Source organism: Aquarana catesbeiana, linkage group LG09 (assembly GCF_042186555.1).
Source record: "Aquarana catesbeiana isolate 2022-GZ linkage group LG09, ASM4218655v1, whole genome shotgun sequence".
Lineage (NCBI taxonomy): Eukaryota > Metazoa > Chordata > Amphibia > Anura > Ranidae > Aquarana > Aquarana catesbeiana.
In genome coordinates, this window is record NC_133332.1 from 47,725,313 (window position 1) to 47,737,304 (window position 11,992).

General features: G+C 46.9%; 1 protein-coding gene across 1 annotated transcript in view; it reads left to right on the forward strand.

Moving 5' to 3' along the window:
* LOC141108905 (complement factor B-like) overlaps positions 1-11,992 on the forward strand; it is a 179,825-nt gene that overhangs the window by 148,580 nt on the left and 19,253 nt on the right. Inside the window, 1 exon segment of the mRNA XM_073600874.1 lies at positions 9,005-9,199. Coding sequence (XP_073456975.1) covers positions 9,005-9,199 — 195 coding nt within the window.

The window sequence follows — 11,992 nt, forward strand, 5'->3', positions numbered from 1 at the left end:
TACGCTGTGTTCCGGCGCCATTTAGGCCCATGTTGTCTGAAGACCGGCCCGAGTTTTGTCTTTTTGTGGAGGCCATCGGGTTCGCAGCAGCAGGAGAACGATACCAGGGAGTGTTCCGATCACCGGTAAGTCATTTACGGAGCAGTTTAAAGCACTTTCCCAGGATAAGTGGTAGGAGTTTCGGCGAAGAGCTCTGTAAGTGTGTCCGGCTACATCCACTGCCTGGCCACGCCCCTTTTCTGACTGCTTTACTCTATGTGCTGTGCACTAGGGATGGGCTGGCTGTTCGAGTCAAACATGAGTTCGACTCGAACATTGGCTGTTTGCCCGTTCGTCGAATAGCGAACAATTTGGGGTGTTCACGGCAAGTGTGAAAGCCGCGGAACATCCTTTAAAAGTCTATGGGAGAAATCAAAATTGATAATTTTAAAGGTTAATATGCAAGTTATTGTCATAAAAAGTGTTTGGGGACCTGGGTCCTGCCCAAGGGGACATGTATTAATGCAAAAAAAGTTTTAAAAAACGGCCGTTTTTTCGTGAGCAGTGATTTTAATAATGCTTAAAGTGAAACAATAAAAGTGAAATATTCCTTTCAATTTCGTACCTGGGGGGGTGTCTATAGTATGCCTGTAAAGTAGCACATTTTCCCCGTGTTTAGAACAGTCTGAGAGCAAAATGACATTTCTAAAGGAAAAAAAGTAATTTAAAACTACTCGCGGCTAAAATGAATTGTCGGGTCTCTGCAATACACATAAAAGTCATTGAAAAAAAATGGCATGCAATCCCCCCACAGTCAATTACCAGGCCCTTTGGGTCTGGTATGAATATTAAAGGGAACCCTGAATCAAAATTAAAAAAAAAAATTGCGTGGGGGTCCCCCTTAATTCCATACCAGGCCCTTCAGGTCTGGTATGGATATTACGGGGAACCTCGCACCAAAATGAAAAAAAAATGGCGTGGGGGTCCCCCTCAAAATCCATACCAGACCCTTCAGGTCCAAAATTTTCTTCCTGGAGGTCCCACTTTCCAAATGGCCTTGTAATTGGTCCAGCCAGACCTCCAAATTACGAGCCACTATTGTTGTAACCATTGCAGGTTTTAGATTTGTCATGGCTACTTTCCATGACCTTTTCAGCAGTACCTCCATCCTCTTGTCCATGGGTTCCCTAAGGACACCCATGTCCTCAAAGGCGAGGTTTGTTGTTTTGGCGCACTGGGAAAAGGCTGCGTCCACTTTGGGCACTTTGTGTCAGGAGAGTTAGTAGACCAGACTATGTGGAATGCACAGAGATAACCAAAAACGCATGAAAAGTGAATAGTAATGATATTTATTAAAGATAGGTGATAAATAAGAAATACAAACAGTGCACAACCAACCCAACAAACCCACCAACAACAGTATATACAGCAAGAGGCAGTACCAAAATCACAGATGTCAGCCAGGCCAGGGTCATACACAGCAGATCAGCAGAAAGACAAAGGATGTTCCAGAAACGTAAACATTAGCCAGGCCAAGGTCATACATGGGAGATCAGTAGATGAGGGACTGGGAACCAACAGGACAGGGAGTGGATGGATAAGGCTGAAGGGTAAGGAAAGGGTACAGGAACACAGGAGGGACCGGGTCAGGATAAGCACGGAACAGGGTCAGATGGAGGCTCAGGATCGAGTAACAGGGTCAGGGCTCAAGGAGAGAGATACCAAGGCAAGCATGTGAGGGCTTGCCGGGTATTTATGGGACTGACAATAATTGTCTTTATGTAACACCTGAGCGCAGGGAGTGTTGTCTGCTCCATACTGCCAGGATCCATCCGCTGGTGGACGTCAGTACTGTGGCCAAAAGATGAAATAACACCAGCAGGGAAAGATTCCCCTGACAGTTCCAAACTGCCAGGAGACACCTGCTGGTGGACCCCAGTACTGCACGCCAAATGATATATCTTACCAGCAGACGGACCCTTTCCTGACAGTACCCCCCCTCAAAGGAGCGGCCTCCGGACGCTCCAACTAGAAGTAATTGTCCAAAGTTAATGGCCTCACACTGAACAATAGATGAGGGCAAGTCAGACTGGGCATTGGGTACTTCAAACCGGACAGCGGGCACATCACAGCAGACAGCGGGCACCGGGTCCTCGAGCTGGGCAGCAGGCTCCGGGTCCTCGAGCTGGGAAGCAGGCTCCGGGTCCTCGAGCAGGGAAGCAGGCTCCGGGTCCTCGAGCTGGGCAGCAGGCTCCAGGTCCTCGAGCTGGGCAGCAGGCTCTGCAACATTAGGCCGAACAGTGAGCACCGTAAGGGCAGGCTGGATCACAGGCACCGGCTCAGCAAGCTGGGTAACGGCCCCGTCCCAGTGGGCTGGGTAACGGGCCCCGGCTCAGCGAGCTGGACACCAAGCACTGGTCCGGCAAGCCAAATAATGGGCACTGGCTTAATGGACTCCGGTTCAGCAGACTGGGTCAAGGGCACCGGTTCAGCAGACTGGGTCAAGGGCACCAAAACTCCAGGCTGACACACGGGCACCAAAACTCCAGGCTGACACACGGGCACCAAAACTCCAGGCTGACACACGGGCACCGAAACTCCAGGCTGACACACCAATATCAAGACATCTGGCTGGAAGGCATGCAACGAGACACCAGGCTGGAAGGCGGGTACCCAGACATCAGAGAGAGAAGCGGACACAGACGGGGAAGTGGAGACATCAAGCTGGAAGGCAGGCACCGAGACATCAGGCTGGAAGGTGGGCACATCAGGCAGGAAGGCAGGCACATCAGGCTGGGAAGCGGGCACCAAGACTTCGGGCTGGAAGGCAGGCATCAGGACATCAGACTGGAAAGCGGGCACATCAGACTGGGAAGTGGGCACATCAGACTGGGAAGCGGGCACATCAGACTGGAAGGCATGCACCAAGACTTCGGGCTGAAAGACAGGCATCAGGACATCAGACTGGAAAGCGGGCACATCAGACTGGGAAGTGGAGACATCAAGCTGGAAGGCAGGCACCGAGACATCAGGCTGGAAGGTATGCACCAAGACTTCGGGCTGGAAGACAGGCATCAGGACATCAAACTGGAAAGCGGACACATCAGACTGGGAAGCGGGCACATCAGACTGGGAAGCATGCACCAAGACTTCGGGTTAGAAGGCAGGCATCAGGACATCAGACTGGAAAGCGGGCACATCAGACTGGAAAGTGGAGACATCAAGCTGGAAGGCAGGCACCGAGACTTCGGGCTGGAAGGCAGGCATCAAGACTGGAAAGCGGACACACCTGACTGGAAGGTAGGCACGTCAGGCTGGAAGGCAGGCATCAAGACACCAGACTGGAAAGCAGGTACATCAGACTGGAAAGTAGACACATCAGGCTGGAAGGTATTCATATCAGGCTGGAAGGCAGGCACTGAGACTTTGGGCTGGAAGGCAGGCATCAAGACATCAGACTGGGAAGCGGGCACATCAGATTGGAAGGTAGACACATCAGGCTGGAAGGCAGGCACTGAGACTTTGGGCTGGAAGGCAGGCATCAAGACATCAGACTGGGAAGCGGGCACATCAGACTGGAACAGGTTGGTTGGTGTGGAGGCAGGTTGGGTTACTGGCAGGATTGTGTGGGTAGGAAAGAACTTTCATTTCTTTTTTGGTTTAGCCAGCGCAGCCTTGTAGGTAATTGCAGGGCTGTAAGGAAGGGATGTAACTGGGCAAAAGGAAGACCAGGGAACAGTGGCTAGAGGAGGGGTCTGTGGGATTGTTACAGGTGGAAGAGAAGAGGCAGGTGGATTGAAAGCAGGATATATGCAGTGAGTAGAGACTGGGTAATAGTACTTAGTGGGAAGCTGTGTATACTGGACTGTAGCTGGTGTTGCCATGGGCGACTGGGAGAAAGATTCTTGGGAAGGTAGGTGACTAATGGCGGGGCTGGATTGCTGTGACTTAGCTAAATGCAGGAGATCTGACCATGCTTGTAACACAGGTTGAACAAAAGTTGGTTCACATACAGCCTGCCTAATCAGAGATTGTACTGAACAAATGTAATCAGATAACACCTGCTGGGAACAAGAGGAATAATGTTCATCAAAAAAAAGCCGGATCATCCTCTAACAACCATACCAGGGATTCAACCTGGTCACTACTGAAAGGAGGGGAGAAATCATCACTTCCGTCAGGAAAGCATGACAAGGCTGGCTTTGCACATAATTGGATCAAAGGCTAAACATCCTCAAATAACATATGACCCTGATCTACTAGAAAATGGGCTGATCGTATCGTTTCCAGCAGTTGGTCACTGGTCCAATCTTTAAGAGTCTGGCGGCAATATTCATTATCCTCTGCCGCCAGCAGAGAATAATAGACTATTTCATTTAAGTCCATCTTTTGCGCACCCACCGTACCAGGATGGTTTCTCAGTGCAGCCACATCTGGTCAGGGATGGCCTTGGTATACTGTCAGGTGAGTTAGTAGACCAGACTATGTGGAATGCACAGAGATAACCAAAAACGCATGAAAAGTGAATAGTAATGACATTTATTAAAGATAGGTGATAAATAAGAAATACAAACAGTGCACAACCAACTCAACAAACCCACCAACAACAACAGTATATACAGCAAGGGGCAGTACCAAAATCACAGATGTCAACCAGGCCAGGATCATACACAGCAGATCAGCAGAAAGACAAAGGATGTTCCAGAAACGTAAACATTAGCCAGGCCAAGGTCATACACGGGAGATTAGTAGATGAGGGACTGGGAATAGAGTTGCCACCTGTCCAGGATTCACCCGGACAGTTCGGGTTTGGAATCATGTGTCCGGGTTTTGAACTGTCTGAAACCCGGACACATTATTCAGACCAGACTATGGCTTTTCAGCAGGGTTGCTGGCTGCAGTTGTCCCAGCTGAGAGTGTCCGTTACACTCTTTCACACTGGCCAAAGCCAGCACTAACAATCCCCCCACATACAGATAGGAGAGGAGAGAGGGCTCGATCTGCACCTCTTCAACCCACCCCTACCCCTCTTTGTCTGCCCACACTCCAATCCCCAGGGCTGTGCCTCAGAAAAGGAAAGTGGGGGCAGGAAATTTGAAGTCCATCTGGATGAGAGGTGCTGACTGCCAAGGGGTGAGTGAGCTCACCATCCATCCATCCGTCTGTGACTGAAGTCTCCCCTCTTCTCTCTCTTGCCTCTGAGTGAGTACACTAAGGCAAATCAGGGTTCTCATAGCACCCCTTACATCAGAGTTCCCCTTTACACCAGAGGCCACAGTGTTCCCCCTTACATCAGAGTCTTCTTCGTACATCAGAGTTCTCAGTGTTCCCCCTTAAATCAGGTTTTCCAGAGCATCCCTTATGTCAGAGTCCCCAGAGTTCTCCCTTACATCAGAGTCTGCAGAGTCCCCCCTTACAGTGTAAGGGAACTCTGTGAGTTCAGATGTAAAAGGGGAACTCTGTGGACTCTGATGTAAAGCAGGACTCTTGTTATTTCTACGATTAAAAATGTTATTTAGTAGCAAAATATATGTATAATTTATACTGTAAAAAAAATTGCTGTGCGCCGCAAAAGTGTTCGGGTTTGACTTGAAGAAAAGGTGGCAACCCTAACTGGGAACCAACAGGACAGGAAGTGGATGGATCGGGCTGAAGGGTAAGGAAAGGGTACAGGAACACTGGAGGGATCGGGTCAGGATAAGCACGGAACAGGGTCAGATGCAGGCTCAGGATCGGGTAACAGGGTCAAGGCTCAAGGAGAGAGATACCAAGGCAAGCATGTGAGGGCTTGCTGGGTATTTATGGGACTGACAATAATTGTCTTCATGTAACACCTGAGCGCAGGGAGTGTTGTCTGCTCCATATTGCCAGGATCCATCTGCTGGTGGACATCAGTACTGCGGCCAAAAGATGAAATAACACCAGCAGGGAAAGTTTCCCCTGACAGTTCCAAACTGCCAGGAGACACCTGCTGGTGGACCCCAGTACTGCATGCCAAATGATATATTTTACCAGCGGACGGACCCTTTCCTGACACTTTGTTCCAAACACAGGTAGAATCCTCACTGAAACGGAAGCTCCTCTTCAGACTTTTGGGAAAAAACAATTTTTTCTCCGGTTCCACTCTTTTTTTAATAGAGTCCACCAGTGCACTGTGTACCAGAAATACCCTGTTTCGGTCTTCTTTCAGGGTCTGATACATCTGGTCATGTTGGGACAAGGAGGTCTGCTCTTCTTTAATCTCTAGCGTCTCGTAGATTACTCCCAATAAGGCATCCACCTCCTCGAGTGAGAGCCTGTATCTGGGTGAACTTGTCCCTTGGCTCGGAATATATGTATTACCGTAATTATCTTATACCTTACTATTGTAGCACCCTCCCAGTGTAGAGTAGGCTGCTAGGTAAATTTAGTTTAGCTCCTCTGGAGCCGGGGTTGATTGTTTAGGTCTGCTCAGTGTATCACAGGCTACTGCTCTAATTACTTCACCCTGTATTCTAGAGCAGCTTTTTTCTACCAGGGTGCCTTTGGGTTGCTTCAGGGGTGCCTTGGCAAAATACCTATTGTCAAAAAATTGTATGCAAGCCAGCAGAGGGATCAAGACTGCCTTTAAGTTACATAAAGCCACAGATTTTCATGGTGCACCATTACAACCTTCTAGCTGCTGGCGTCCTAACAACCTATGATGTGATTGGTTGATAAGGGGGAGTTGGGCCCCTGCACATCTTTGTTTGCCCCTCTCCATCAGCACTGGGGTTACACTAGCTGAGTGAAAGAGAAAAACTGAGGGAGAAGAGAAACATTGGAATAGCAGTGTGCAAAGGTGTGTTTGCTATGGAAGAATAACTCACCTCTAACATTGGGTGTCCTACGTGTGTGGATGTGGCTGCATTATGTAAAACTATTAGTTTAGCTGTTTACATTGGGGTGCCATCAGATTGTGAATAATTTTAAAGGGTGCCTTGACTAAAAAAAGGTTGAAAAACATGATTCTAGAGGACTCTAGAATTATAGTGGGAGGAAGAACAGAGTAAGCAGCCTGAATATTTATGGGTCTCCAGCCAATCCCTTGGGGAGGTGTGCCCAGTAGGTGGTGAAAATAAAATAGACTGGGGCCTGAGGCAAAGCAGCAGAGTCCCTGGGTCCAGTCCTGCTGCAGGAGACCCTGTGAAGGTGCCACTAAGAAGACATCAAGGTTCCAGCTGAGGCTTCAGGTGGGGGGCCTATTCGAAAAAGCATACTTTTGGAGTTCGTTTGGGTCTAAAAAAGCTCACTGGAGATAGTACCAGGAGGAAGTTGGAAGAGAAGTGTCCAGCTGTCCCTTGGCGGTGTGAGGGTGTCTCCCGCACTGGAGAGGGCCCAGTTGATATCGGAAGGAGGCAACCGATGATCCTGTGGCCATGTAAGTAATTGACCCTGGTCCTAGAAGTTAGCGACTGTGTGCAGCTCTATCCTGGTCCATTTGGGAAAAGCCCTACTCTTCTGCCAGCAATAGATTCTGTGGGACATTTTTTGTAGCTCAGCAAGCTAGAGAAGAGTCCTCAAAGCATCCAGTTCTGCAGTATCCCATGCCCCTTCACCCCCATCCAAGTTCTATGTTTCTATAAATCCTAAAAAAGACACCCCTAGACTATTTCTTTGAGCTAGCAAAAGAAAGGAGAAAATGCTGTGTGTGCCCTAACTGGGGGAATAGGGCCAAATTCACCAATGGCTGAGGGGGTGCGCTACACTATTAACCACTTGCTGCCCGCCCACCGTCATATGATGGCGGGACGGCGCAGCTGTTGTTCTGGGCCACCGTCATATGACGGCGCAGCCTTCCAGGCAGCCCAGGGGGCGCACGCACGCTCACCGCATCGCTTGGGTCCCGGGGCGCATGCCCGGCGGTCGCGATGTTCGCCGGGCACCCGCGATTGCCCGGTAACCGAGCAGGACCGTGGATCTGTGTGTGTAAACACACAGATCCACGTCCTGTTAGATGGGAGGAGACCGATGGTGTGTTCCTTGTACAGAGGAACACCGATCGGTCTCCTCCCCTTGTGAGTCCCCTCCCCCCACAGTTAGAATCACTCCCTAGCAACATATTTAACCCTACAGTGCCCCCTCCTGGTTAACCCCTTCATTGCCAGTCACATTTATACAGTAATCAATGCATTTTTATAGCACGGATCGCTGTATAAATGTGAATGGTCCCAAAAATGTGTCAAAATTGTCCGATGTGTCCGCCGCATTATTGCAGTCACGATAAAAATCACAGATTGCCGCCATTACTGGTAAAAAAAAAAAAATAATAAAAATGCTATAAATCTATCCCCTATTTTGTAGACGCTATAACTTTTGCGCAAACCAATAAATATATGCTTATTGCAATATTTTTTTACCAAAAATATGTAGAAGAATACGTATTGGCCTAAACTGAGGAAAAAATTTGTTTAAAAAAAAAAATTTGGATATTTATTATAGCAAAAAGTAAAAAATATTGTGTTTTTTTCAAACTTGTCACTCTTGTTTTGTTTATAGCACAAGAAATAAAAACTGCAGGGGTGATCAAATACCACCAAAAGAAAGCTCTATTAGTGGGGAAAAATGATAAAAATTTCATATGGGTACAGTGTTGTATGACCGCGCAATTGTTATTCAAAGTGCGACAGCACTAAAAGCTGAAAATTGGCTTGGGCAGGAAGGGGGTGAAAATGTCCTGTATGGAAGTGGTTAAACAAGACTAAGTCTTCATATACTGTATGGTGTTAGATCCGTCACATTGAATGCCATGAGCAGGTTCTATATGACATAGAGGCTATGAATGGCTGCCCAGCTCGGGGGAAAGCAAGGTATAAGCGTGCTGGATGGAGTTCCTAACAGATAACAGGAAGTATTTTACCGCTCTCATTGGGTTTTTTAAGGCACTAGAAATAATCCTGGCTAGGCAGATGGTTTTTAATTTAAACCATTGCTTATATTGTATTGATTCATATTTTCAGTCACATTTTCAGTCACTGTTGCATTGACACACTCTTTCTTGTTCCAGTGTCCATTGCTGCCCCTATTGATGAGTGTAACCTTGACAAAGTGGCCATTGTCGGTGGCACCTACAAAATAAGTGAAGATGGCGAAAAAGTGGAGTATAGCTGTCCGAAAGGAAAGTGTCCATTCCCATCTGCTACACGTGAGTGCGAGAGGAATAGGAAATGGACAAATGAAAAGCACAAAGCTATATGTAGAGGTAACTACTTTTTTTTTTTACTATGGCCTATTATCCTTCTATGCTGTGTCATTACCTAACTCTTCTTAGGCGGTGTCACTCATTGCCCCCTCCTATGTGGTATCAGTGACTGTCTATTCTTGAGCTTTGTCACCTATTGACCCCTCTTGTGCTTTGTCATTACCTGACTCCTCCTGGGTGTTGCCTCTGTTCCCTTCTGTGCTGCATCAGTACCTGCCTCCTCCGGTGCCATTCTCCACCCCAACCCCTGTGCCGTATCTATGTCTTCCCCTTCCTATGTGCCACTGTCTCCTTCTGTGCTGTGCCACTACGTATCTAATGCCATTTTAATTGCCTGACTCCCTGTCTGCTGTTGCTTGCTACTTTTATTTGCCTGCCTCCACCTGTCTTATAAAAAATATGCAACAAAGGGGGGGAGGGGGGCGTAAGACCAATGGTAAACTCCAAATTAGGAGGTCTGTTTACTGATAAAAGGTCAAGCAACAAGCCAATTTTTTTCTTAGGGTTATAGAGGAACCTTTTCATCAGGGCTGGTTCAGGGGATAAGAATGCTTGAACTATAGAGAATGATGATGTTGGTAAGATCTCTAAATTTCCATGGATAGGAGTACACAGATTGTAGAACATTCTAAACTAAAGGCAGCTTTCAAGAGACTCTATTATTTGCAAAAACACCCCATCTGTGAAGGAAAGGAAGACTTTATCCCGTCCCACCAACTTTTCTTATGATCTTTACTCTTTTTATGCATAAAAGGAAAAAATGGACGGGGCTTTGAATGAGGCACAAAAGACGTGTGTCCGTCCCTATATTGGTTACTAAGAGGAAAAGTTCGGGACTTTGAATGAAGCATATGACAGACCATAAAATGAATAGGCGTATTTATTGTGAAAAGGTAAATCTAGCACATAACATGTTCATGCAGAATTCATATATGTACAAAAATTGTCAGGAAATATATCTAGCACAGAATATATACATGCAAAATTCATATATGTACAAAACATGAATACATATATATATATATATATATATATATATATATATATATATATATATATATATATATATATATATATATACACACACATAATGTGTTGGTGTCAAAGCACATACCAGCGGCCGGTATATAGGGCTCCATTTGATGAGTAAAAAATAATAATAATTAAAACTGTAGGAATATAAAAAAACATGGTAAATTGAAGTCATGACTGCATCCTAAATAGGTTCGATGCGTTTCATGGTAAAAACCACTCTTCAGGGGCGAATGCGTCAGCATGTCTAAAAAAGACCAATAAATCTAATAGGAAACCTCAGAGATAATGTAAATATGTATAATAACAAAGAAAGGAAGTGTCCAATCCTGTAAAACTTACGTAGAGCTAATAAGCAGAACATACGGTATGGTCCAAACAGGGACCCGTGGGGTTTACTCTTTTTATGAGCAACAGCCACCTGAAGAATGTTAACATCTGGTACCTCCAGGAGCATTGGATGCCTGTATCCCTGACTGCACACTGTAGTTCCATCTGTCAACCCCTACATCACTAATGTGTGTAATGACCAGAGCCCGGGAACCAGGTATTCCTGGAGGTGTGTTGGATGTAAAGAGGCCACAGCTCTGTGAAGATCTGAGAAACGGACATAAACACAGCTATGTATAACAGGTCTTCTTTTGCAGGTGTTGGGTTTTTTCATTTTTTAAAGAAGGAAACAGAGTGGCTTTAAAAGATGGTGGGGTTGCTTTAGCATGTAGGCAGGTGCAGTCTATATTCTCCACTGCAGGTGGCGCTCATCCACAGTGGCAATGCAGATGGGAAAGGAAGTTAAAAGAAGCTGTGTTCCTCTATGATTTCCTTGCTTGGGCAGTGATCTGGTTGAATGCACATACCCCATGTGACCCTGGCGGTTTAAGTTCACTTTTACAGAAAATCAGTAAAGTGAACTTACTTTGGACCCCCTCCCCATCGCGCCCGGTCACTGCTGACCTGGAGTCAGGCGACCCCCCGTTCTGACACATTGTATAGACGCTTTACCGGTCCGGGATTTTGAAATCCGTGCGGCTTTCTCTCCTCTTCGCCAGTGCTGACAGGACGGCTACGTGGGTTCTGATTGGTCGGTGTCGCCCATGTGACGGCGCCGACCAACTAGAATGCCTTCTTTACGTACATTTACGAGGTACGTTTAGGAGATTAAGCTGAGGGGATATCTAATCCCCAGATCGGTAAAGTGGTTATCCGATGTGACAGGAACGGGTGATCACCGGACTCCAGGCCAGCGGGACCGGGGGGGGGGGGGGATCCAGTGCAAGTGCATCATACAGATTTTTCTGTAAAGGTGAAACTACCCTTTAACATTCTGATCCCTGGGTTACTGTATGTGAGTGGACGGGTTAGGGACAAATGAGGGACAGGTTCCCCATTGGACAAGGACGGTGGTAGCGCAAGGTTCCGGTGGGGTGAGCAGGGACTACGTTTGCCTCTTCAAGAAGCTTCCCATTTGGGTTAGGCCACACTTCGCTCCTCGTGGCAGATGCTGTCTGCATCCCTGAGTCCTCTGTCTGCTGTCAATTTGCAGTCAAAACAAGCAGTTATTTTGGCACACCAATATCAAGATTTCCTTTAAATGAGAATTATCTACAATCCAAGTATTCCCATTCAGAAAGTTTCCAGATCGTATCAGAGTTCTCTTTAGTTTGAGCATTCCTATCACCTGAAAGCTTGAAACCCAGATGAAGGGGGTCCTTTTAATCCCCAAAATCCTTTGGCTTGACCCTTTGTTAAAAAACTGATTTT